General features: G+C 40.2%; 1 protein-coding gene across 12 annotated transcripts in view; it reads left to right on the top strand.

Annotated features, from left to right (window-relative positions):
- The window catches only part of MAP4 (microtubule associated protein 4), a 206,403-nt gene that overhangs the window by 131,544 nt on the left and 47,241 nt on the right, over positions 1-27,618 (top strand). For 7 of the 12 annotated variants that reach the window (XM_049642576.1, XM_049642581.1, XM_049642579.1 and 4 more), the window contains 6 exons: positions 9,437-9,559; positions 15,524-15,637; positions 18,182-18,316; positions 19,105-20,265; positions 20,945-21,067; positions 23,036-26,407. In XM_049642576.1, coding sequence (XP_049498533.1) covers positions 9,437-9,559; positions 15,524-15,637; positions 18,182-18,316; positions 19,105-20,265; positions 20,945-21,067; positions 23,036-26,407 — 5,028 coding nt within the window. The remainder of the gene's footprint in view (positions 1-9,436; positions 9,560-15,523; positions 15,638-18,181; positions 18,317-19,104; positions 20,266-20,944; positions 21,068-23,035; positions 26,408-27,618) is intronic. The other 5 variants (XM_049642585.1, XM_049642584.1, XM_049642583.1 and 2 more) reach the window with 2 other exon arrangements.

Here is a 27,618-nt window from a genome sequence, read left to right as displayed (position 1 = left end):
ACATAGTCTTTATTTTTCAAAGAAACATATTAATGGATCAGAGCAACAAGATTAATACATGTTAAGTAATGAATTATTTAAGTGATGAACATACTTAAAGGTTTAAGTATTTAAAAAGTAAAAAAAAAAAAAAAATTAGACTAATAAGGAAATACGCGTTCAGGGACTAAATTGTTTCCTAGGAACAATGAAGGTCGAAATTGCTAAGAGGAGGAGACTAAGCATTAAAGTTATGACAGAAGCTGTGTGGAAACGGACACCTGAGTCATGGCTCTGGGATGTGAGTCCAGCAGTGGGCAGAGGTTCATCTGATGAGCACAGGCACTGGGAGGGGTAGGAGAAGCATGGGCTTCGGCAGTGGCTGCGAGGGTCTGGCCTGTCTGGAGTGTGACTTTCCTGTTGAAGTAGTGGGGAATAGCCCTGCCATCGGTTCATTTCAGCGGATGAGGAAGAGTGTTAGATTAGCATCCAACATTTACGTTATTCTGGGAGAAGCATTTGTCATGTTGAAGCCCTAAACAAATTGCCTTTATGAGCTTTGAAACAGTACATGGTGGGTGCATCTTCTCTAATTCAGGAAGCAAGGCAAAGATGGAAGTTCTATGGAATATAAAAATATTAATAGCATGCTTTTTATTGTAATAAATATTGTACTAAAGAATAAATATCCTTTAGAGGTCATTACTAAGACCAAGAGAGACAAAAAAGCTGTCCCAAATTTCTACATTTAAGCTTTGATCAGAGCAGGGTCATCCCTTTGTTTGCTTGCTTACTTGTTTGCTCTATTTTCCTCCCTCCTGCCTTCCCTTTCTGTTGTTTAAACTCTGCTATAGATTTATTAAAAGATTTAATAATAAATAAGGCGGGGGAGGAAAAATTATTCTGGAAAGTAGCCAAAGACCAGAGTTTGAGACTGTTGCTTACAGTACTATGGAGTCAGTTACAGATTGATTCTTAGCTTCAACTTCAGAGCATCAGAAAACTGTCTTCTCCTATCATTTTCTGGTTAATTTCTTTTTAATAATCCAGAGTGGAACTCTGTTGTTATATTTGTGCTTTTGTGATGTGAGAGGTAAGATAATGTATTATTTATATTTTTATTGATTTTAAGAAGTGTTTATCCAAATATTTGCCACCTTATCTTCTTCCCTCCTCCATATGCCACTTATGAACCCCAAGGACATTGTGGGTTTTTTTTTAATTTATTATAATCTTTTTGGCTTAACAAATGTCCAAGTACTTCCATTTAACCAGTAACTTCTGAGTACTTGTATGTAAATTATATTTTACTAGATTTTTGGGGCATATAAAGATGAATGGATGTTAGAGGTCTCACAATTTAGGGGTAAAATGCATTTTAAAAATTGTGTATCACAACCCTTTTTTTTTTTTTTTTTTTTTTTTAATTCTAAGTTAGTATAGTAGTCTGTGGCTCTACAAGTCTTGAAGTCATGCCCGGAGTTCTGTGGCAGCCAGAGTTAGAGCCTGGATCTCCTCATTTCCAGTCCAGTTTTCTTTCTTTCTACTTTCGGTTTAGATTTCTTTTCTGTCCTTTGAAGAAACCTTCAGACTGTTATAGACAAATTATAGATTTCTTAAGTTTTTAGACACTTCCTCAATTTATCTCCTATTCTAAGAACTAGGGACTGTACATTTATGTGTCTGTTGGCTGCCTACAGCTAGATTTTTTTTTTTTTTTTTTAACACCTAAAGGCTTTTAGAATCCTACTTGGCTCATAAGTCCCTCTCTTGCTTTTCTGTCCTCCCCTTGTTCTATCTCTGCTTCACTCACTCACTCACTCACTTACACTCTGCCTTTCTCCTTTGCCCTCTCTTTGGCTTCATTCTCAGGCAGGCTCTTTCAAAGTGGCAAAGAGGGCCACTGGCGGCCCAGTATGTCATTGTGGCTCAAGATCCAAAATGTCAGGTCTGTGTATCAGATTTCTCCAGAGGACTTTTGGCCTGATTGAATGAGTCCCAAGTGTACCCCTTTGGTCAGTGAAGCAAAAACTCCATGATAGACCGCTGCACCAGGCCCATCTGGAAGGGAATAGAGTGGTTCCCCTTTAGGAGGGATACAGGCAGATAAACCTTGGGGTCTACTTTTTTGGCCTTTGATGTCCTAGCTATTCTCTAGCAGTCCTTTGTGAAGAACTGTAGTCCTCCACAAGGTTTTTCTATTCAAATTGGTGTGCTCCTTATTTACCCATTCTTACCCATGGCCTCAACTCATATTTGGCTCTGCTGAATGTTTTCTCCACTTCTCCAGCACTGTGTAAAAACAGGTATGTGGTCTCTATAAAATTGGGCCTATAAGTCTGCTGAAATAGTGATGAATACACATTAAGTATTACAGGAAATTATAGACAATTAAACCACACAACTAACGCAGTTTGACTATAGTCAGCTCTGCAGAACTTCCTTGTGTTGAAATGCCATTTAAAGTTGGCTCTCTTAAAGCTAAAGGGTGGCGGAAAAGAGAAAGCATACGGGGTGGGGGGGTGGGGGGGTGGGGAGAGACCAAAAGGAGGAGGAGGTGCTTGGAGGAAATGGAGGTGATGCATTCAAACCTCTGGAGATGCTTAGACATGAATTTACAGGACCACATTACAGTACCGGGTGTTCTCGTCCCTGCTGCTTGTAGACTCCGTATCTGAACTGTATTGCTAAAATTTTTTCTTCTCCCTGGCCCCAAATTGTACCACAACAGGAGGCATTTACTTTTGTCATTTAGTGAGAGTTGACCTTGGGAATAGCTATGTGTGGAATATCTATATTGTCCATTGTAAACATCACTGATGAAAGACGATTATGACAATCAGTTCCCATGTGAAAAAGGCACTGTGACAAACATTGCTTAAATTTTGGAAAAAAATCTGTTTTGAAGAAGTGATGTTTCCTTTTCTTATAAGTTAGAACAGAAGTTTCTTAGCTGCATGCAGGTCAGTGCCCATAACCACCAGAGAGAAACCGCTCCTACTAAAGGCTCTGGTTAACACACAGAACCCGGGAGGGTTAGCCGTTTGCTGTGTTAACTCTCCATCCAGCAGATGAGTTTCTTAGGGATTAGGTGTTTTATTTATGTAAGAAGAGTTTTAGTTAGAAAGTGATAATTAAATATCTTAATTAAAATTCTAGTATATTATCCACCTCCCATTCTTGTAGGCATGGGAAATCACTTAAAGTCCACATATTTATTATGCTTGAGTAAAAACATTTATAGAAAAAAAATCTTCAGATAGCCAAGATCCTCCCAGGAGATGTTCCTAAAGGACCATTTTAGAAAATGCAAATTGAGGCGTGCCTGGGTGGCTCAGTTGGTTAAGTGTCCTACTCTTGATTTTGGCTCAGGTCTTGATCTCAAGGTCTGTGAGATCGGCCCTGCATCAGGCTCTACCCTGACAGTGTGGAGTTTGCTTGGGATTCTTTCTCTCCCTCTCTCTCTGCCTCTTCCCCTACTCATTCTCTCTCTCTCCCTCCCCCCCCCAAATAAATTAGCTTAAAAAAAAAAGAAAATGCAAATTTAGGTTAAATGTGTTTGTTTTATTCTTCTCTCCTTTTCCCCCCAAAGCACTTCATGTAGGTGAAATCAGATTTAAATGATTATATGAAACATGAAGATAAAGGGCAACCTTGAAGGGGAACATTTACACCTAGAGGCAGCCTAATGAGTTGGCTACTAATTAGAGAGGCATCGTTCCACTTCCACTCCCTGTTCGCCTTGAGGTTAGCAGTTGGTGTGTTAGCAGCCATAGAAATGTTTTTAAGTACCTTGTAGCGGAGCCTTCTCCTTGCAGCCATGTCTTCCTTAGGTCTTAGTCTGTTTTCCAGAAGGAAGACAGTAGGGAAACTTTAAACTTTGGTACTGTGGCTACTCAGCCTTCCAAAACTTCTTTCTCATTGACTTTTATGCCCCTCTCAACAAAAGTTCATACCCCTAACAAGGAAGTATATACTAAAGTCACCCTAATCCATTTTTAGAATATTTTTATCACCCTCAGAATTCCCTTGGGCCCATTTATGCTCAATTCCCATTCCTACCTACAGTCTAGGCAACCACTATTCTATTTCCTGTCTTTAGAGTTGTGCCTTTTCTAGAAAACTCATGTGAACAGAATCATAAAACATATAGTCTTTTGTGTCTTGCTTTTTCTCACAGATCACAATGCTTTTAAGGCTCATCTGTATTGTAGTGTTTATCAGTAGTTCATTCCCATTTATATAGCCAGCTGCATATTATTCCACTGTATGTATGCACCGTATTTTGTTTATCCATTCACTAGTTGATGAACATTGGGTTTCTGATTTTTAGCTATTATGAATAATGCAGCTGTCAACATTAATATACTGGTTTTTATATAGATATATGGTTTCATTTCTCTTTCAACCTGGGGTTGAAATTATTGGGTCATGTGGTAAGTGTGTGTTTAACATTTTAAGAAACATTTTAAGAAACTGTCAAAGTCTAGAAATAAACTCTTACATTTTCCAACAAGGGTGCTAAATAAATCAAGGGAGAAGAACACAGCAGTACCCCCTTATCCGTGGTTTTGCTTTCCGTGGTTTCAGTTATCCATGGCTAGCGACTTTATGGAAGCAGATGGTTCTCCTTCTGACAGATCAGGTCAGCAGTAGCCTAACATTGTGTCACAGTGTCTATGTCGTTCACCTTATTTCATTTCATCACAGGCATTTTGTCATCTTATATCATCACAGGAAGGGTGAACATAGTACACCAAAATATTTTGGTAGAGAGACCACATTCCTATAACTTTTGTTTATAGTATATTGCTATAATTATTCTATTTCATTAGTTATTGTTAACCTCTTGGTGTGCCTGATTTATACATTACACTTTGTCATAGGTATGTATGAATAGGAAAAATAGTAGTATATATAGGGGTCAGTACTGTTTGCAGTTTCAGGAGTCCATTGGGGTGTCTTGGAACATATCCTCCACCAATAAGGGGGGACTGCTATAGTCTTTTCAGCAAATGGGGTCAGGACCGAAAACTGAATATCTATGTGCAAAAGAATGAAGTTGGCACCCCTACCTCTATTACCACATAAAAAAAGAAAAAAAACTCAAAGTGGATCATAGACCTAAATATAAGAGGTAAAACTATTAATCTCCTACAAGAAAACCTAGGCATAGATCTTTATGACCTTGGATTAGTCAGTGGTTTCTTAGGGCTCCAAAGCACAAGTGGCAAAAGAAAAGCAGATTAATTGGACTTTGTCCAGGCACTTGGCTGGTTCAGTCGGAGTGGCACGTGACTCTTGATCTTGGTGTTGTAAGTTCAAGTCCTATGTTGGGTGTAGAGATTACTTAAAAATGAAATCTTCAAAAAGAAAAATTGGATTTTATCTAAATTAAAAATTGTTTGTGCTAAAGATATTCTCAAGAAAATAAATCTTGGATGGATCTCAAGGGTGGAATGCTAAATGCAATAAATCAGAGAAAGACAAATACAATATGATTTCACTCATATGTGGAATTTAGGAAACAAAAGAACAAAGTAAAAAAGCAAAAAGCACACTCTTTTTTTTTTTTTTTACACATTTCGGCGGGCAGGAAGGGAGGAAGGGAGGGAGGGAGGGAGGGAGAAAAAGCACACTCTTAAATACAGAGAACAGACTGGTGGTTGCCAGAAGAAAGGTGGGTGAGGAGATGGGTGAAATAGGTGAAGGCAATTAAAAGTACATTTACTGTGTTCTCAAAAAACTAAAAGTAGAACTACCCTATGACCCAGCAATTGCACTACTAGACATTTATCCACGGGATACAGGTGTGCTGTTTCGAAGGGACACATGCATCCCCATGTTTATAGCAGCACTATCAACAATCGCCAAAGTATGGAAAGAGCCCAAATGTCCATTGATGGATGAATGGATAAAGAAGATGTGGTATATATATACAATGGAGTATTACTCGGCAACCAAAAAGAATGAAATCTTGCCATTTGCAACTATGTGGATAGAACTGGAGGGTATTATGCTGAGTGAAATTAGTCAGAGAAAGACAAAAATCGTGTGACTTCACTCATATGAGGACTTTAAGAGACAAAACAGGTGAACATAAGGGAAGGGAAACAAAAATAATATAAAAACAGGGAGGGGGACAAAACAGAAGAGACTCATAAATATGGAGAACAAACAGAGGGTTACTGGAGGGTTTGTGGGGGGGGGGATGGGCTAAATGGGTAAAGGCCACTGAGTCTACTCCTGAAATCATTGTTGCAATATATGCTAACTAATTTGGATGTAAATTAAAAAAAAATTTTTTTTAAAGTACATTTACTGTGATGAGCATTGAGTAATGTATAGAATTGTTGAATCATTGTATTGTACACCTGAAGCTAATAAAACGTTGTATGTTAACTGTGCTTGAATTTAAAAAAGAAAGTGAATCTTGCATCTCAGTAATAATTTAAAAAACCCAAATAGCTCAATTAAAAAATGGGTAAATGGTTTGAATAGACATTTCTTTTTTTTATGTTTATTTTTGAGAGAGAGTTGCAAAATGTTAAGCATAAGAGTTGCTGTATGACCCAGAAATTCTGTAGAATTGGAAACATATGCAAAAACCTGTACCTAAATGTATATAGCAACGTTGTTTACAATAGCCAAAAAATGGAAACAATCAAATGTCAACAAATGAATTGATAAACTATGGTATATTCATACAATGGAGTATTATTTGGCCGTACAAAGCTGTGAAGTTCTGACACACGCCACAACGAGGATGAACCTTGGAAACAGTGTGCTTAGTGAAATAAGCCAGTCACAAAAGGCTGCATATTGTATGATTACATTTATGTGATATATCTAGAATAGGAAAATTCACAGAAACAGAAAGTAGATTCATGATTGCTAGGGGCTGGGGGAAAGTGGGAAAGGGGAATGGGTATAGGATTTTGGAGTTAATAAAAATGTTAAGTTAGATAGTGGTGGTAGTTATATAACTCAGTGAATATAGTAAAACACACTGGATTCTACACTTTAAAAGGGTAAATTTAGGGGCTCCTGGGTGGCTAAGTCAGTTAAGCATCCGACTCGATTTCTGCTCAGGTCATGATCTCACGGTTTGTGAGTTCAAGCCATGCGTCTGCCTCTGCGTGGATAGTGTGGAGCCTGCTTGGAATTCTCTCTCTGTCCTTCTCTCTGTTCCTCCCCTACTTATGCTCTCTTTCTCTCAGAATAAATAAATAAAGCTTAAAAAACAGTTTAGGGTAAATTTACTATCTCGGTTAAGCTGTTATTAAGAAAAGGAAGCCATCAGACTATTTTCTTTAAAAAAGTTTTTTTTTTTTTTTTTTTTTTTTAATGTTTATTCATTTCTGAGAGACAGAATGTGAGCAGGGAAGGGGCAGAGAGAGAGGAGACACAGAATCTGAAACAAGCTCCAGGCTCTGAGCTGTCAGCACAGAGCCCGAGGCAGGACTCGAACTCACAAACAGCTAGATCATGTCATGACCTGAGCCGAAGTCGGAAGCCTAAATGACTGAACCACCCAGGTGCCCCAGACTATTTTCTAAAGTATTTATTTAGTATTTACTTAAAGAATTTAACATTCCCTCCAGGAATGAAAGAAGCTTCCTTTTTCTCTATATCCTCACAAACTCCTGGTATCATCAGTCTTTTGGTTTAGCAGTTCTGTGGTGTAGTAGCATCTCATAGTGATGGCAGTTTGCATTTCCTTATTGACTAATGATGATGAGCTTTTTCTCGTGTGCAAATTACCCATTTGTGTATTTTCCTTGATGAAAATGTTGAAATCTTTCCCCCATTTAAAATTGAGTTGCTTGTGTTATAACTGTGTTGGAAGAGATTTTTTCCAAGTCTTAATTTTTTATCATTAGACTTAACAAAGAATAACATCTTAATAAATATGATCAGAGCAAAGAAAGTATAAGGGAAATTAAAGAAAAGTTTACACATTGTTCACAGCAAGTATAAACAAAACTAAGCAAAGAGTGAAGTCGCTTTTCCTCCATATTAAATGCTTAAACACAGTTTTGAATCCACAGTATGTACCAATATTTAAGTTACTTATAAATATATTAAGTTTTTAATGTGATAAGTGAACTGTTTCTCTCTTATTAAAACTTAGCTAATGTAGATTATATTGTAACAGATTTTGATCTCTTCTGAATACAGGTCCTTTATCAGATTCATCCATTTGCAAATATTTTCTCTCAGTTGGGGTCTTCTCTTTTCATATTCTTAATGGTATCTTTGAAAAGCAAAAGTTTTACATTTCCATGATGTCCAGTTCATCAGTATTTTTTTCTTTTTTGGATCCTACCTTTGATGACATGTCTAAGAAGTCTTTGTCTAATCCAGGGTCACAGAGATTTTTCTCCTAGTTTTCTTCTACAAGTTTTTAGTTTTACATGTTTATATTTAGGTCTTTAATCTATTTGGAGTTAGATTTTGCATGTGGTGTGAGGTAAGTGACCAACTGTTTCTGTATCACTGGTTGAAAAAAATTATCCTTTCCCCATTGAATTCCCTTGGCACCTCTGTTAAAAACCAGTCATCCACAACTTAGGTTTCTTTCTGAACTCTGTTCTGCTCCATTTATCTAATGTGTGGTCCGTACAACACTGACTTGGTTATTGTACATTTGTAAAAGTAACTTTTGAAATCAAGTAATGTAAGTCCTCCAATGTGCTTTTCTTCAAAATTGTTTTGGCTGTTTTGTGTTTTTATGCATTTCCATTCTGACATCTTCAAAAAATTTTGCTGACACTTTTAATTGCCTTGAATATAGTGGTCAGTTTGAGAATTACCATCTTAACAATATTGAGTTTTGCATTGATGAACGTAGTATGTCTCCGTATTTATTTAGATCTGACTTTTTTTTTTTTAATTTTGGTGACTTGAAATGATTGCTGTTGACAGTCTTGTCCCAGTTGGTTTTTAAAGTTTATTTATTTTGAGAGAGAGAGAGAGAGAGAGCGCGCGCGCGCGCATGAGTGGAGGAGGGGCAGAGAGAAAGAGGGAGAGGGAGAATCCCAAGCAGGCTCTCCATTATCAGCACAAAGCCTGATGCAGGGGTCAAACCCACAAACTGTGGGATCATGACCTGAGCCGAAATCAAGAGTTGGATGCTTAACCGATTGAGCCACCCAAGCCTCCCAGTTTTGTCCCAATTTTATACTTGTTCCTTTGTGGATGAAAATCACTAACCTTTTCATATATCATAACCAGAAGTCATCCTATGATGTTTTTAACCTTATATAACAACCTATGCTTTCAGCATCTTGATTGTTTTTCTGTCTTAATAAAGGGAAAAAAAATGGTCTTCAAATGCACTAGCTAGGTATGATTTTGTCCTATGGTACTAGCTATAATGCTTGTAGAAACTCAATTCTAGTGGAAGGGAAGACAGTAGTATTTTATAACTTTTGTTTTGTGTTTCTGTTTGAAGGGTCTCCAACTCCATTCCTTGACGAGAAAATGACCTTCCAAGGATATCAGAACATCCAGAACTGGCCAGAAAATACAAACTTCTGCTTCGAACCTGAACAGTTGGTGAATCCTACCCAGACTGGTAAGTGCAGGCTTGCCTGTGGCTGCTCAGTGTGAGCGATGACATAAACATGAATAATTTACAGCCACTGCTCACATAGAACCCTTTAGCCTAAGTATAGCTTGTCAGGTACAACCAAAGTGTACTCATTTACCCTGAAAATTTAGGTGACCCTTTCTCCTCTTTCTTGATCCCTTCATCTGAGGCACACACCCCTCTAGATTTAAAGCCTGTTCTGAGTAACTTAACTGAAATTCATACTCACTGAAGACTAATGGTCAGTAGTACCTTAGAACCTAATTCTTCCAAAAGGAATTACTACAGTAATAATAGCACCATTTGTTGAATATCTGTGTTGTGCCTGGCACAGTGCTAGAGCCTTTCTATACATATTTTCTGTGTTTCTTACCTAACTCTGCCAAGTACATATGATCCTCATTTGACAGAAGGAAAAACTAGGACTCATACCCCATTTCTTTTTTTTTCTTCACCTTTTTAAAAAAAATTTATTTATTTATTTTGAGAGAGGAGGAGAGAGAGCACGTGAACAGGGGAGGGACAGAGAGAGAGAGAGAGGGAGAGAGGGAGAATCTCAAGCAGGCTCCACACTGTCAGTGCAGAGCCCAATGCGGAGCTAGAACTCACAAACCATGAGGTTATGACCTGAGCCGAAATTGGGAGTCGGACGCTTAACAAACTGAGCCACCCAGACGCCCCTCATACTTCATTTCTATAAAATCAAACTAATCTATAGAGACAGAAAGCATATGTGTAGTTGGCTAGAGCTGGAAATGGTGGCAGGAATGGATTGCAGAAGGACCTCAAAGTAATAGCATCATTGCCGCCACGCCAGGTTGAGAGCTGTTGTCTTGTTTGCACTTATATATGGCTTCTTTTTTGCCATCCAATTAATAAGGAGCTTATAACTGGTTCCAAATAATCTAGTACTTGATGTTCTATGCCATTTTCCAAGTATTGGCTAGGCTAGATATATAATTTTTCAAAACAGCTTTATTGAGATATAATTCACATACCATACAATTCACCCATTTAAAATGTATAGTTCAGTGGATTTTTAGTATTACCTCAAAAAGAAACCCTGTATTCTTTAAATATCACTCCCTATCTCCTTATCCACCCTGGCCCTAAGCAACCACTAATCTCTTTCTGTCTCTCTAAATTTATCTATTCTGGACATTTTATGGAAATGGAATAATATATGGTCTTTTGTGACTAGCTTTCTCACTTAGCAAGTGTTCAAGGACTCGTGGTTTGTGGCATGGATCAGTACTCCATTCTTTCAGAGGACCTCATAATACTGCATTGTATGGATATACTACATTTTGTTTATCTGTTCATCAGTTGATAACATATAGGCAGTTTCCTTTTTTTTTTCTTTACTGTTGTCAGTAATGCTGTTTTAAAAAGGGTTTTGTGTAGTAGACATATACTTAAATTTCTCTTGAGAGAAATACCTAGACTGGAATTGCTGAGCATATAATAACTCAGTGTTTAATTTGAGGAATTGCCCAACTGTTTTCCAAAGCACCTGTACCATTTTATATTCCCACCAGTAGTGGATTAGGTTTGTAATTCCTCCACATCCTTAAAAATGCTTGTTTTTCTTTTTCAAAAATTAGAGCTAACTTAGTTGGTATGAAATGGTATCTTGTTATGATTTTTGTTTGCATTTTTGTATTGGCTAATGGTGTTGATTATCTTTTTCACTTTTCGTGTGTTTGTTGGCTATTTATATATCTTCCTTAGAGAAATCCTCTGTCCCATTTTTAATTGGTTTGTCTTTTTGTTGTGCCCTGTACGAGTTCTTTATAAACTAGACCCTTATCAGGTTTATGATTTGCAAATGCTTTCTCCCATTTTGTGGGTTGTCTTCTAATTTTCTTGATAGTGTCCTTTGATGCATAAAAGTTTTTGATTTTGAAGACTAGTTTTTGTTGCTCATACTTTGATGTCATACCTAAGAGCCCATTGCCAAACTGAGGTCATGAACATTTACCCTTATGTTTTTCTCTAAAATTTTTATAATTTTAGCCCTTGCCTTATTAAGGTCTTCGGTCCACTGTAAATTGGTTTTTCTATATGGTGAGAGGTAGAGGTCCAAATTCATTATTTTTCATGTGGATATCCAGTTGTCCCGTCTCCAGTCTTTGGAAAGACTATTCTTTCCCCATTGAATGGTCTTGGTATCCTTGTTGAAATCTGTTAACCATAGATACATAGTTTTGTTTATCAACTCTTAGTTCTGTTCTGTTGATCTATATGTGTGTCCTTAAGCCAGCACTATACTGTCATGATTACTGTTGCTTTGTGGTAAGTTTTGCAGTTGGGAAGTGTAGATTTTCCTACTTTGTTTTTTCTGACGATTATTTTGGTTGTTCTGGGTCCTTTGCATTTCATATGAATTTTAGAATCAGCTTGTCAATTTCTATAAAGAAATCAGCTGGGATTCTGTTAGGAATTGCATTAAATCTATAGATCAAATTGAGGAGTTTTGCCATCTTAACAATATTATCTTCAAATCCATAAACATAGAATGTTTTTCCGTTTATTTATATCTTATTCCTTCACCAATATTTTGTAGTTTTTAGAGTGTAAATTTTATACTCCCTTTTGTAAAATTTATTCCTAGTATTTTATTCTTTTTAATGCTGTGAATGGAGTTGTTTTCTTAATTTCATTTTCAGTTTGTTCATTGGAAGGATGTAGATACACGAGTGGTTTTTGTATATTGATCTTGTATCTTCCAGCCTTGCTGAACTCATTAGTTCTAATAGTTTTTTAGTGGATTCCTAAGGATTTTCCATATGTAAGATCATGTCATTTACAAATACAGTTTTAGTTCCTCGTTTCCAATCTGGATGGCTTTTATTTCTTTTTTTGGCTTAATTTTCCTGGCCAGAGTCTTTAATACAATGATAACTAGAAGTAGTGAGAGCAGACATCCTTATTTTGTTACTAGTCTTAGAGGGAAAGCATCTAGTCTTTTGCCATTTTTTAAGTATGGTGTCAGTGGTGGGTGTTTTATAGATGCCATTTTTTAGATTAAGGAAAATGCCTTCTATTCCTAATTTGTCAAGTGTTTGATTTATCATGAAAGGGTGTTGGGTTTTGTCAAGTGATTTTTCTACACCTATTGAAATGATCGTGTGGTTTTATTATTATTTTAAGTTTATTTATTTATTTATTTATTTAGAGAGTGGGAGTAAGCAGGGGAGGGGCAGAGAGAGAGGGAGAGAGAGAATCTCAGGCAGGCTCTGTCTGCATTGTCAGCGCATTGCCCAACGTGGGTCTCAATCCCACAAACTGAGATCATGACCTGAGCTGAAACCAAGAGTCAGACGTTTAACCTGACTGAGCCATCAGGTGCTCCCATGTGATTTCATTTTTTATTCTACTGATATGTATGTATTACATTAATTGATTTTGGGGTGTTAAACTAATCTTGCATTCCTGGGATTAATCTCATTTGGTCATGGTGTATAACTCATGTTATTTGCTGGCACATTCATAAACGTATTGAACATTTTGGCATCCGTATTTAGAAGAGATATTGATCTGTAGTTTCCTTCTGATGTTTTTGTCTAGTTTTGGTATCAGAGTAATATCAGAGTTACACCATTCTGTGGTAATACCAACCATAGAATGAGTTACGAAGTGTTCTCCCCTCTTGAGTTTTAGTTTTGGAAGAGTTTATGAAGAATTGGTTTTAATTTTTCATTAAATGTTTGGTAGAATTCAATAGCGAAGCCAACTTAGGAATTTTCTTGTGAGTAGTTTTTAATTACTAATTCAAGTCAGGAAGGAGAGGAACCAGCAAGGGTAACTTCAAAGGAATTGCCGGTTTTGATGTTAGGGAAAAGCCAGAAAAATATAATGTCTTGAAAGTCAAGTGTGGTAGTCCACCCCCAAGATGGTTCCAATGAACCCCACCTCCTGGTATTCACAACTTGAAGTAGTAACTTCCCATTGTACCAGGGTTGGTCTGTGTGACCAGTAGAATAGATGACAGAAATAATGGTATATCATTTCTAAGATTAGGTTATAAAGGACACTGTGGCTTCCATCTTGGTCATTCTGGGTTTACTCATCCTGGGGATAGCCAGATGCTACGGAGAGGCCCACATAGGGGAGGAACAGAGGCTTCTAGTCAATATCCATGTAAGTAAATCATTGTATAGGCAGGTTCTCCAGCCCCAGTCAAGTCTTCTGATGATCACAGTCTTGGCCAATACTTTGACTACAACCTGTGAGACACCCTAATCATTGAAGGTAGGGAAAAAAAAATAGGTTCTGGGAGACATTTTGAAGGTCAGGTCAGTTGAATTTTCTTATGAATCAAATTTGTATGAAAGAGAGAAGTCAAGGATGACTCCAGTGTTTTTGACCAAAAAGATAGAATGCCACTAGAGATGGGAAGATTTCATGAGGGGTAGTTTGGGAAACATACTACATTTTAGCTTTATTTCATACATTAAGAGTTGGCAATTTGATATGAAAGTCAAGAAATAAGGGGTGATATCTAGATGGCTCGAGGTACAAATTTGAATGTCATTAATTTATACACAGAATTTTAAACTGTGAGATTAGATGAGATCACTAAGGGAAGGAATACAGATAGAGAAAAGGTCTTCCTCTCTCTAACGACTTAATTAGTTCTTTAGTTCTCAGCTTAAATATTTATCAAGGGAAGATCATCCTTGACTTGAACTAAAACATCCCTCTGCTAAATGTTCTCAACCCTGATCTTACACATCTCTGGGTTTTTAGAGCTCACAGAGTCTGCCATATTAGAGGCACCCACTAAAAAAGTAATAAGAAAATGACAGAACTTTGTAGAAACCACTCATTTTTACATGCAAGTTAGCAGTTTCCCATCCTAATGTGCAAACCATACAGCAGTTACTCTCGTTGATGGTTTAAGCTTCCTGTTTTCCTTCAGTGGAAGCCTGAGGAGCAGAGCAAGCGGCAGCATTTCAAACGAAGTGATCCTGGGGAGAGTGAATGGTTAGAATCTCTCTCCTCTCCCAGCTCCCCCACTGTTCTGGAGAAGCAGCACTAGGGCCTCCTCTGTCTCCAGCAGCTTCTCAGTTTGCTTTCTGCTTGTTCATACTTCCCAGTGCCATGGTCTCCCCTGCTTCTGACATCCCTTACTAGAAGAGGGTGGTCCAGCTGCTTCAGAGCCACAGGAATGAACATTCTCCCAAGGCCTAGGTTTTTATGCAGCTGCCTCTGACAAATGAAGCACCTTACGAGTCTACCAAGGAGCTAGTGAGAAATGCAGATTCTTAGGGCCTAGCAATCAGTGTTTCTTTAAGCCTGCAGGGTGATTCAGATGTGTGCTAAATTTTGAGAAGGCCTTCTTAGAACCAAATTCTTGCTCGATCTGACTGGCTTTGTTCTTTTTTTCATCTAAGAAGGCACAGAGTTTCCCTGATGTTTTGAGTGACTTTATTTATGGCAACTCCTGATTCTGGAGCTTATTTCTCTTCTTCAGACGCCAGCTGTTTACCTTGTCTCATTCAGACAGGTTTTGAAAAGTAGTTTTCTTCATGATGCCCACATGAGGTGAAAATGTCTTTTTTACTTGCCTGGCTATCTTTTTTTTTTTTTTTTTTCCTTAATAACCTGAAGTGAATGTCTAAATATATATTGAAAGTTTAATCAAATCTGTACTTTCACCTCTTAGCATGTTATAGAATTGACCATTAGTTGTGTTTTTAGTTTGTTATTCGTTGACTGATTCAGATAATCAAATCGTAGAGAATATGAGATTGCATACTCTTAACTTGTAACAAAGGAATTCGTGATTCTCTACCATTTTCAGTCACATATTATCTCAACTTATTTCACTTATAGTGACAACACACATGTAACCAATCAATATTCATCATAGGCTAATAAGGAATGCTAATCATTTTAGTTGTATTCACTGGGAATGAATTTTAAATTCCTTCTTTATTCCAGATCCCTTTAAGATGCATCATGATGATGGCCTGGAAGATTTTCTCTTTCTCCCCAGTGGAACAACCAATGCTTCAGCATTTACAGAACAAAATGATCCCCTGCAAGACAGTTACGGTATGACTTCTTCAACTGGATTTATTGCTTAACTCCAAACAATTAATGTGGCCTTTAACCCATCACCTTTGAAGTTAACCACTAGGCAGTCATGTTTATTGGCTCTGGCTGTAACAAGTCTCTTTCTAGATTGGTCACAGGAGAGAGTTCACAGTTGGGCTGCTCAGAGTCTGATCATATCCTCTCATGGGATCTTGAAGACACTATCATAGGGCCAGATTCTCTTTCCACATTTTACCAATTCATTGCCTTGGGCAAGTTATGTCCTCTGTAAACTTTGATTTCTTTACCTATAAAGTGGGGCCAGCACTAGTTCCTTCCTTAAAGATGGGGTGATAATTAAGTAAAATTTTGTAGAAGCACTTCTTACAGTGTCTGATACGTGGTAAACATTAAACAGATCTTAGATCTCAATTAGTAGTGTCCTTATTCCTGGTTTTGTTGTATCACTTGTAACATGAACGTGGCCAGGGTACTGTGGGGGAGGTGAAACTTTACTTCTTCCCATCTTAGGTTTTCTGCTGGGACTTGTTAACGACAAGATTAACAGGAGACAAACAGTTTGTCAACAAGCAGCATCCATCACATGGGAGAAAAGTAATTCAAAATGGTAGCTTAGAATTTTGGTTTATATAGCATCTTCAATGAAGAACCATAAATTGGTAGAGAAATGACAGGAAAAGGAAAGCAATTTTAGGCTTCCAGGAGTGGCTAACTGTGGGAAGAAAATGCATGGGAGGAACTAATGGAGTAAGGTTTGCTTGCCGATCCCTCTGGCGCCCTCTCTGGGCTGACAAGAGTCTGTCTCCAGGAAGAGGAGAATTTATATCCCGCCTTTAGGCAGAAAGGGGGAAGTTTTTTCTCGGGTTGCTACTCCCACATTACCTTCAGCTCAAAATAATTTTTATGTCAAAGAGGCATATTTTGGGGTGACATTCTGGTTTCCTTCAGTAAGTCCCTTCAGTGAAGTTCCTTCACCAATAAGTCCCACTTCAGCAGTGCTTATAATTTTGTTTGTTAAGATCCTGGCTAATAATATGTTGCATTTATGCTTTTGTTTGGACTGAATATCTGTAGGAGGAAGGATGTTAAGTCATGCTGTCCATGTCGTCTCTTAATACTTTGATTGTGGCTTTGACTTCTGTTCTGTCAGCTCGCCAGCTAGTGAGCCATTTAGTCTCATTGGCTTCTTTCTTTCTTTCTTTCTTCCTTTTTTTAAATTAAAAAAATTTTTTTTTGTTTAAGTTTATCCATTCATTTGGAGAGAGAGAGCACAAGCAGGGGAGGGGCAGAGAGAGAATCCCGGGCAGGCTTCGTGCTGTTGGTACAGAGCCCGATGCAGGGCTTGATCCCATAAACTGTGAGATGATGACCTGAGCCAAAATCAAGAGTCAGACGTTCAACCAGCTGAGCCACCCAGGCTCCCTTAGCTTCTTTTTTTTTTTTTTTTTTTTTTTACAGCATATTTCTTCTGTTTCTTTATCTTCCCACTACTCCCCTGCCACACAGCACACCCCCCTGCCTGGGCCACCCCATGTAAGCCCCTGTCACTAGACACCTAGACCATCTCGGTAGGACTCCTGCTCCCTTTTAAATTCATTCCAAATATGCCTGCTGCATTTGCCACCAAGGCCCTATTCTGTATTCATCATGTCATTTTCATTAAGACCTTAACACATCCTTTCTCTCTCTCTCTCTCTCTCTCTCTCTCTCTCTCTCTCTCTTCAAATCTAAATTTCTCTGGCTTTCCAGATCCTTCTTCCATTGTTGGTCTTAATTCTGTTTTCCCTCTCTGGTACGCATAATCCACTTGAATCCAACTAACTTCATAGTTGCAGAAACATTCTTGTCCTGTTGGCATCTTCATACTTTGCTCAGGGTTCTCCATCTTTGAAATTGACTGCTCTGTCCTCTCTTTCTGCTCTTGCTTCTCCTCTGAAGCCTTCTGTGGCTATTCTGGTCCTCATAATTGTTTTCAAACTCTTAGCCCACTTAGTACATACTATAGACTATTTGGTACATGTCTGTGTTGCCTTTCTAGCTAAATCATAATACTCCTGATGGCAAGGACCACGTGATATTAAATCCCCTATTATCTGATGACGGATAGCATAGTAATAATCCTTTTACATCTGTCCTAGTTCTTAATAATTTACAAAACATTTTCATAAAACTGTCTTGTTACATTGCAGAGGGAAATATTGATCTCATTTTACAGATGAGGAAATCAAGACTCACAATCCCTTATTATACTTCAGTTGCAATATTGGTGCTTGCGTTCAGTTTTTGGTATTTTGACTCTTTGCAGTGCACTGTAGGAGGCTGCCAACCAATGCTGATTATAATGACATGACAGCCATTTAAAAAATTTGCCCAAACATAAAGAACATTAACAGTTTTTCTTTATACTTCCTTTGTTTTTCACTGGTGCTTAGGTTCGTGTCATTATGGCAGTGTATAAAGCTGATTTTAAATATCAGATGCCTTTTTTGCCCCATTGTTGACCCAGTTTCAACAATCTGTGTGTTTGTGTTTCAATATTAGGTCTGTTTTCCTGTGACACATTTGCTCCTGCAAATGTTGTGCCTCAGGGGTGGCCTGTGGAAGCCCCAAACTCTCCACACCCGGAATCCTTCATTTCCCCGATGGCTGTGACACAGCCTCTGCAGCCCACGGCAGGTAAATTATTAGAACCCGTCTCCACTTAACGGTTACGGTATCATAGTCCGTTTAAATCATCAGACTTATTGATTAGCAGTGGACAGCAGTATAGATAAAGTTTCAGAACTATCACAAATGCCTTTATTACTTCAGTTACTGGTTTCACAGCTGGAGAAGTGAAGGCAAAATTGAAATACAGCACTTGGGGTTCGTGGGCAGAGAACATCCCTTTTCAGTTCAGTGCAGACTTGGAACTCTAAGGTTTTTTTTCTGGATGTCCCACAAGTTCCCATTCTTTTTTTTTTTTTTTTAACATTTTTATTTTTATTTTTGAGACAGGGAGAGACAGAGCATGAACAGGGGAGGGTCAGAGAGAGGGCGACACAGAATCTGAAACAGGCTTCAGGCTCTGAGCTGTCAGCACAGAGCCCGACGCGGGGCTCGAGCTCACGGACCGCGAGATCATGACCTGAGCTGAAGTCGGCCGCTCAACCAACTGAGCCACGCAGGCGCCCTCCCATTCTTAAAATAACTGTGTACCCGTGTTGTTGTTATTTTTAAACCTGTGTTTTCCCTCTTCTTTTCCTTTCCTCCTCCACGAGTTATTCTCTTAGTATCCTATTCTTCGAAGTATTGGGACTATCAAAGAGTGGACACAAATACATTAATTAGACAGCTTCTTAGTTATGTTTAGGGTGTTGTGATCACAAAATCTAGATACTCTTATGCTCTCAGAAAGTAAGTTTTGAATGTAGACCTATGAGCAGACGATGATGGGTTCTAAATTTCCAACTTATTTCCCTTAGAGCCAGCTGAAGAAGTAGAAGTGAAGAAGGGAGCAGAAGAGAGGGCACCAACAGAAGCATTGGAAATCATGATGGGACTGAAGGCTGATGACATGGCACCATCTAGAGAAACAGAGATGTCTCCAGCCAAGGACATGGCACCAGCCACAGAAACAGAGGTGGCATTGGCTAAAGACATGGATCCTTCTATCAAATCAGATGTGACACTGGCTAAGAACATGGAATCATCTATGGAATCAGATATGGTCCTAGTCAAGGACATGGTACTACCCAAACAAACAGAAGAAGCCCCGGTGAAGGATGCTGTTTTGTCCACAGAAACAGATGTATCTTTAGCCAAGGATATGGTATTGCCCACAGACACAGAGGTAGCCCCAGCTAAGGATGCGATACCATTCAAAGAAACGGAGAGGGCACCACCTATAAAAATGGATTTGTCCCCAGATGAGGGCATGGTAGCACCCACAGACAGACAGATGACCCCAGCCAAGGGTGTGGAATCACTCTCAGAAATAGAAATGGCACTGGCTAAGGACGTTGTGTCACCCACAGAAATATCCTCAGCCAAAGAGGCAGCCTTGTCCTCAGAAACAGAGGTGGCCCTGACTGGGGATATGGCACTGCCCCCAGAAACCAAGATTTTCTTGACCAAGGATGAGGCACTGCCCCCAGAAATGGAAGTGGCCCCAGTCAAGGATATGGCTCCACATCCAGATACAGAAAAGGCCCCAGTGAAAGACATGGCTCCATCCCTAGAAACAGAGGTACCCCTGGGCAAGGATGTGCTTCTACCCCAAGAAACAGACGTGGCCCTGGGGAAGGACCTGGCTTCACCTGTAGAAACAGAGATGGCCCTGGGCAAGAATGTGGCTATGCCCCCAGAAACAGAAGTAACCCTGAGCAAGAATGTGCCTCAGCCTCCAGAAACAGAGATCGCTCTGGCTAAGGATATGGCTCTGCCCCCTGGGACAGAGGTCACCCTGGCCAACAATGTGAGTCCAGCCAAGGATGTTGCACCACCCTCAGAAACGGAGGTGGCAGCCGTTCCAGCTAAGGACATGGAAATTGCGCAGACACAGGAAGAAGTACGTGAGGAGGCCCAGTTAAAATCTCTCCGGGATGAGGGGCCATCAGCTGCATCTACTTTTATCATTTCACCAGGTATGGGTTTATGTTTACTCCTTATTTCTGTCTACCAGCGTGTAGTCTCCAGAAAGGTGAGGGACACACGTTGTGCCAGATAAAATACAGACACTTACACTGTATTTTACAAGTCTACACACATTCCTGCTCTTCTAGACAGTTCTTTCTCACCTTCTCCCTCCTCCAGTTTCTAACACCTTCCTCCTTATTTCTCTGCTGGTCTGTTTTCCTTGTTGATAACTTAAGCCACAAAAGAGAATCTTCACAAACTTGTGCTACCTCATCTGCCTACTTGTGTGCTGTCTCCATAGTCTCTGCCTCCCTTCTGTTGCTGTAGGTGAACTGTCCCTGCTCCTAGGTGTGGCCAGTCTCTCCAGGTTGCACTAGATCCCATCTCCTCTCGCCTACTTAGCATGCTGCCCTGGCCATTCTTTCCTTTCTTGCCTCTCACCAATCTTTGTCCCTCTCCACTGGCTCATTCCCACCAATGTACAAATATCTGTTATTTTTCCCCATCTAAAACAAAACAAAAACTTTCCCAACTTCACTGTCTAGCTACCACTCCATTTCTCTGCTGCTCTCTGAGGACCATCGCTCATTCCTCAAAAACCATTCCTGATTCGAGTTTCTGAAAGGTGGAAAAATAGCTGAAATCTTGCTGCTCTAAAACTTGTGTGGTTTTTACTGTTACATCCAGAACCAGTGACAGCTGTGGGTCAGAAGTACAACGTGCCAACAGATGAGGATTCTGTGTTAGAGAAACAAGACCAGAAGAAACCTGTCAGTAGTCAGCCTTCTGAACTTTCTTCAGAGAGCTCAGGTAAGTTAGGGTAACAAAGGGGACTCTTTGAAACCACTTCAACTGGGAGCAAAGGGGTGATGGTGGATGTTGTCCCTGGTTTCTGGTGATCAGTAGTATTGTTTAGGAAGTCTGTTCTCTGTCTTGGACAGATTTGGTCTTGTTTAGGCAGAAAGTCAGCTTACATATTTTCAAATTACTGCTACATCGACTCAAGACACCTAAATTTTAACCCAGTTCAGCTGTCCACTATGCTATCTTGTGTAATCTCGGGCAGGTTATTTAACTTTCCTGTGTCGCTGTTTATTCAGCTATAAGAGGAATGCACTGGTCAAATGTTACGGAAATCTTTACTAGTAAGCCCTTGCTAGTTAGTGTGTTTCATGGCCCAACAGCATCTGCATTGCTTGGGAGCCTATTAGAAATGCATCATCTTGGCTTCCACTTCAAACCTTCAGAATCATAATACGCATTTTAACAGGTTCTCCAGATAATTCTTATGTACAGTAAACTTTGAGAGGCACTACTCCAAGATACTTTCTAACTTGGAGTTTGATCATTCAGCGAACTTTAAGGTTACAGGTTTTTGATGTAAGCCAAAAGCATGTGTATATGATTAACCACTTAATGATTCTCTGCTTACTTTTCTGTGACTGTGATTAGAAGGGGAGATTGAGGGCAGGGACCCTGACTTATTTCACTGAGAATCTCTAGTGCTTGCATACTGTCTAGCCCCAAGAAGGAGCTAAATAAAGTTTGGTTTTTTAAAATGTTGTTTTAGTGACTCAACATAGCAATAAAGATTTATCAAGTCCTTATTGTGTATGAAATATGCCATGCTGAGGCACACAGATATTTAAGTCTGGGCCATTGCCCTTGTGTTGTTATATCATAGCCTGGATGGTGAGGAAAGTTCCCAGGCGCATGAACTCTGAAACCAAAGTTTTATATAATAATTGAATAAAATAGCACCAAATAGCTGCTGGTTAATTGCCAAATTAAATGTTATAGGTGTTGTGGGGGTACTAAAGCCTTGCAGTTTTTGAGAGAAGCAGTAATTGACCTGAGGTGTTAAATATAGGGTAGCATTTGGAGGACTTTGGAGGGTAAAAAAGAGCAAAAGTGCTACTTAAGTATATTTTAATGTCCTCTGAAGTCATTTCATTGGGTTGACTTGATAAGAGTTGTCTTAGACCTGCTCTTAGTGACACTCTTCCCAGGATCTTGAATCCATACTGCATCGACATAGAGACAGGAGGTTGGACCAGTTGATTTCCTGAAACTTTTCCAAGGGTGCTTATCCTAGTTGTTTTAATTTATAACCCTACTGGGCATTATGTTTATTTTTCTCTTTCAGGAAGAACATTTAGGAACAGAACATTGAAATCTAACACATTTGTCTTTCAAAGTAGAAGGTTTTGGTTCTGGAATGATGAGGATTTTTCTTTGGCCAAATTACTAATTTAGTATCTTTTATCTTCTTCCTTTTTATTCTCCCCAGTAGCATAAGTCTGGCCTTCTGGTCTGTTTCCCAGAGTCGATCCGGTTAACTTGACAAGTAATTAGTATAATATTGGTGACAGACTCTTAGAATTATAAATTCTGTCCAAAATCATATGTATTTCATTCAGTTAATTAACAAATGTCACCAAAGAGATAGGAGCTTATCATCTTGTAGAATTGGGATTTATGTACCTATTAAAAATAATGACAAATGTAAATAAGGATCTGATGAGATTTACAAGCAGTACTTGTTACAGAAGGTTAGAAGATCTCTGAATTTTTTTTTCTTTGCCTGAGATGATGATCTTTGCTAAGTATTTGCTGATCCCAGCTGAGGGTGAGAAATGTTTTGGAAAAAAACTGTAAATAGTATGTAGGTTGGTGAAAATAGACTTAACTGAGTCAGTAAATGGACTTTTTTTTTTAAAAAGAAACAATAACAAGGAGTTTTCTGTTTGGAATTTTGGCCAACTTCATGTATTGCAGGTACCCCTCCCATACAAGGCAAACAAGTGTGCAGACCCAGTGACCGCAGGTCCACTCGGCCCAGGCCTGCCAGGGTCCCTCCTGAGCTGCTGGGAGTCTCTTCTCCACGGAAGACTCTTGATCCTGGGCTGGGACTCTGCTCTCTGTCTGAGTTGGGTTGGGTCTCTGGTTCATCTCCCTGTGGTGATCCTGGGAACCAAAGGAAAACTGTTCATGTTGACTTCCTTGAACCCAAGAGAGATCTTGGCAGGGAAGCCTGGGATATAGAAAGCCCACCGATGATGATGAAGAAAAAAAAGAAGAAACCAAAGCAAAAGAGATATTCTCAACCCCGGGCTGGGGGACCTTGGGATGATGACAGTGTAGACGACCATAAAGGTCATCCCTTTGCAGCTGACACGCAGCAGTCAGGTGTTTTCCCCGGCTTATCTACCACTATGGGCATGGAAGGTGGACTGGCATCCAGAGAAACCTTAAAAAAGGACTGTGAAATGGATTCCATAGCTGCCAAACTGGTAGCTGAGACCTTCATCTCAGAAAGTCTCAGTGTTCCTTTGTGTCCTTTGGAAGACACAAAGTCTTCCCCCAAAACTGTAGGAAGTTCTCAGCCCAAGCCAAGAATAGAAGCAGAGGTCAAAGATAACAAGTCAGTACCACTGGGCCAGGACCAGAAATCACTGCAACAAGAGGAATGCAAACCACAGCGTGCACCCCACCCGAAGACCCCTGTGGATAAAAGCCAGACAGTAGGGTCGCCCGATCTAAAAGGACCCCTGACAGAATGTTCTGCACACAGAGTAGAAATTCCTTTGGAGATCAGACCCAAGGAGAGTTGCTCTCCTGCCTTGGACCAAGAGTCTGTGGATGGGGGTTCCAAACCCATAGCAGGAAAAGTACTGCCTACTCTCGTGCCCACTTTGCCAGCTGGTGCCTCATTAGGAAGTAGTCTAAAAGAAGGGAATGATAAAAGTAAGGTGACTGAATTGCAGAAAGACAGACAGAAAGGGTTTTTGGAAGGAGCTGAAGAGATTAAAGAACTAACAAAGGAAGCTTTTCCCAAGCAAAGACAAGAGATGAGCATCTTGGCTTCCAGGCAGCCGCAGGACGAGGTGTTAGTTCAGGTACCTGGGTTAGGGAATGAGCCATCTCAGAGAATGGCAGGGGACGGCAGAAACAGGAAGGGAAGGGCGGGTTCTGGGAAGGTAAGAGCCAGTTCTGGGAAGGGTAGAGCAAGATCTGAGCCACCGTTTCTTCTGGACAGCTGGAAGGATGGCCCAGCTGTTCTTGCACCAAGCGAGTCGACCCCTAGAACTGAAAGAATGACTGCTGGGCTGAAGTGTGAGGAGCTGGGTTCTTCACAGCCACCAGGGACCTCAGCGGATCTCCCTGAGGCAGTGGTAACGGGGAAGCCTATGGAGACAGCCGACCCTAGGGGGGCAGGCACCTTGCACACATTAGTTCATTTGGGAAATGGGTCAGGCATTACTCAGACTTCCGGAGCTAGAGCAGAACAAGGAGCCACAGCTGTAGATACGGGTGTCAGTAACCAGAGCAAGGAAGGAAAGTGTCCTTGGATGGATGGTGAGGCAGCTCCCTGGATTTCTGAAAAGCCTAAGAAAAGGAGTAGTGAGGGCAAAACCAAAAAGTTCAAAAATAATTATCCCACACAGCCTGCTCGAATGGAGAGCAAGGAAGAAATCCCCAGCCCACCTTTTGTAGGGAAAGATGGAGATACTGGTAGCACTCCTCATCAGAACAAGGATTTAGGACTCCCTTTCCCCTTAACTCATGGTCCTCTGTTCTCACATGCATTAGCTATTCCCACAGTGGAAGTAGGTGACCGAAAGGGGAGAAATGTTGAGGTTAATTCTTTTGAGCTTGGGAACAAAGCTCTTGGTGGGAACAAAACAAACACAGTCAAGGACTCTGCTGTTATTGAATCAGCTACCAAGGTGACAGATGTGAGCTGCCAAGACCAAATCCAGGGGGCAGGATTTGTTCCTTCAGTAGTGTCTGAGGAGAATAAGACAGATGCAGCCAAGGGACACACTGCAGTGGCTGACAAACCAAATAAAAGGAGCAATGATGGAAAAAGTAAAAAGGTTAAAAATAGTTTTCCCGAGAAGCATCTTCTGGAGAATAAGATAGATGCAACGAAAATACATGTTCCCATGGAAACCACAGGGGACCACAGAATTGAAGGAATGGGCTACGTGGATGAAAATAGAAATATTACGTTTACCTGCCCCAGAACACCACCAGGGTTGATGAATAAGTCAGCCTCTCCAGAGGCTCGGGAGTCAGCAGCCTGTGAAGGACCACCCACTCCTGCTTCTCAAGTAGTAAAGGAGGGTGTTTCTTTTCCAAACTCCTTGGCAGAAAGTGGGCAAGAGACAACTCCAGCCCAGATATCCACATCATTAGTGGTGGATAACCGCAGCAAAGATGGAGTCCCAGATCAAGAAAGACCCAAGGCCCCCTCCGTTGTTATGCCTTCTACAACCACAGGAGGAGTTACCCTAACTTCTACAGCAGCCACAGAAACAGTTAACCGTCAGGGGGGTAGCTGTCTTAAGAATAAAGGTGAGCTTGCCGATCCCGTGAAAACTGAAGCAGGGATAGAGGGAGGACATGTGATAGGAGAATCTGAGTCAGTGCCCAGTGGTGCATCTAAGCATTCAATAGAAAAAATCACAGAGCTTGCAAAGGAACACTTTCTTTCCAGAGTGCCAGTAGAAGACCAAAGCCTAACAGGTGAGGTCAGAGTCCTAGAAACGTGTGCGGATGGTAATAATTTTCCAACACACCCAGTTACTGAAAAGAAAGAGTCTGAGGGAGGTGCTGCTCCAGTTCAAATCCCCGACTTATTAGGAGACAAAGCACAAAAGCCCAATTTGTGTGAGGACCAAAATGCTGACAGTAGCGATTCCAAGGACCCAGATGGTTTGAATAAGGAGGTAGATAGGGCTCTTTTGCCTCCGAAAAGTGAAGAAAATAAAGTGGAAGAAGTTAACCTGGCTTCTCCAATCACTGAATCAGAATCGATTTCCTTGGCAACACCAGAATTCCAGTCCGATTCCTTGGATGGCAAAGCTGCGAGTACCCCGTTGCAGGTGGTAGATCAGTTAATAGTGACTGCTTCCGAGGATCTTGAACTCCCGGAGCCCAAAGATAAGATCTTGGAGGCACCTGACACAATGACTGAAAAGTCTGAACCCAAGGCACCCGGAGAAGGGAAGAAGGAAGATAAAGGCAGAGTGGCAGAACCGATGAAAGGCTACATGAGACCTACCAAGTCCCGAGGCCTGACTCCACTTTTGCCAAAGTCTCCCGTCCAGGAGCGAGAGAGATCCAAGCAACTAAAGTCCAGCGGTATGACCCTGCCATGGGGCGATGTGTGTGCTTGTGGCTTTTGAGTCAGCATCCAAAAGGCACAGAGCTCGTGCTTCGGTTCCGTCCAGATTCTAATCATCCTTGTTAATCATTGGTTTGTTGGCATGAAAATGTGTAATTGCTAATGACGTGTTTTCTGCAGCCAGGGCATGCCTTGTGTCCAGCTTGAGGAGGCTGGTGACTTGGTTGCATGCCTTTTTTACCCAGCACTGAACCTTGAGCTTTAGAGGAAGTGGAATTTCAAACAATAAATTGTTTAGCAGAAGGCCTGTCACCATCCACTATTCTTCATTAAAAAAAATTTTTTTTTTTTTTTTGCCTCCTGTGTGTAAAGCTTACAGCCAGATTTAATCATTATTTTGTATAAGGATTCACAGGAGGAAAGAAAACATTTCAAGTTCAGCTGTATGCGTGGGATTTTTTTTTTTTTTTGTCTGTATATATTTGTAGCTTGTGCTGGTGGGACTGAATATCCAAATTGCTTTTAGAATCCGTGAAAATGGTCTTCCCCATATGAGGACCAGCATTGGTAGGCACAGACTTTGTGTTTCTGAGTAGTGGGAAATGATCTGTCAGTGTCGCACCACATCTTTTACCACTTTGATGCTCACAGCCATTGACTCCAGGTGCATGTTGGGCAGAGCTTGGGGCATCAGTTGTTGTCTGTAAAACATACTCTACATCTACGGACAACTCATAAAACTTGCCAGTGTGAGATTCCTCATAATTTTGCCCTTTTTGGATCTCACCAGTCAAGTTATTGGAATGAGATTGAGCAAGATGATTCCTTTGAGATTTAGAAATGTTTTCTTTTCTTTCTTTCTTTTTTTTTTTTTCCCTGAAAAGTATACATCTAATCATAGCTTCCCGGAGCCTAACCTTCGAAAAGATGTTTCCTGGCGTTTGAGTTTTTTCAGCTTACAGATGATGCTGTTTCCCACCTCGCATGATGCAGCTACTAACTCCAGAAATTAAAATAACACCAGTTGGCCCTGGGGTTTTGGAGAGGCTTCGTCAGGGGATGATGTGCTGCATGGTGTGGCCTTGTTGTTTGAGGTCAAGCTTGTGATTTGCATGGATTTGTACCCAGTGAGGAACACGTGCTGTGTGTGTAGAGAATACTAAAGGTCATTTATCTGCGTAAGACATTCTCGTCTTTTCTGTTCTTATGTTTCTTCTGTTAGCTACCC

Source organism: Panthera uncia, chromosome A2, assembly GCF_023721935.1.
Source record: "Panthera uncia isolate 11264 chromosome A2, Puncia_PCG_1.0, whole genome shotgun sequence".
In the NCBI taxonomy this organism is placed as follows: domain Eukaryota; kingdom Metazoa; phylum Chordata; class Mammalia; order Carnivora; family Felidae; genus Panthera; species Panthera uncia.
The sequence above is the reverse complement of the archived record's forward strand: the minus strand, read 5'-3'. Positions and strand labels throughout refer to the sequence as shown.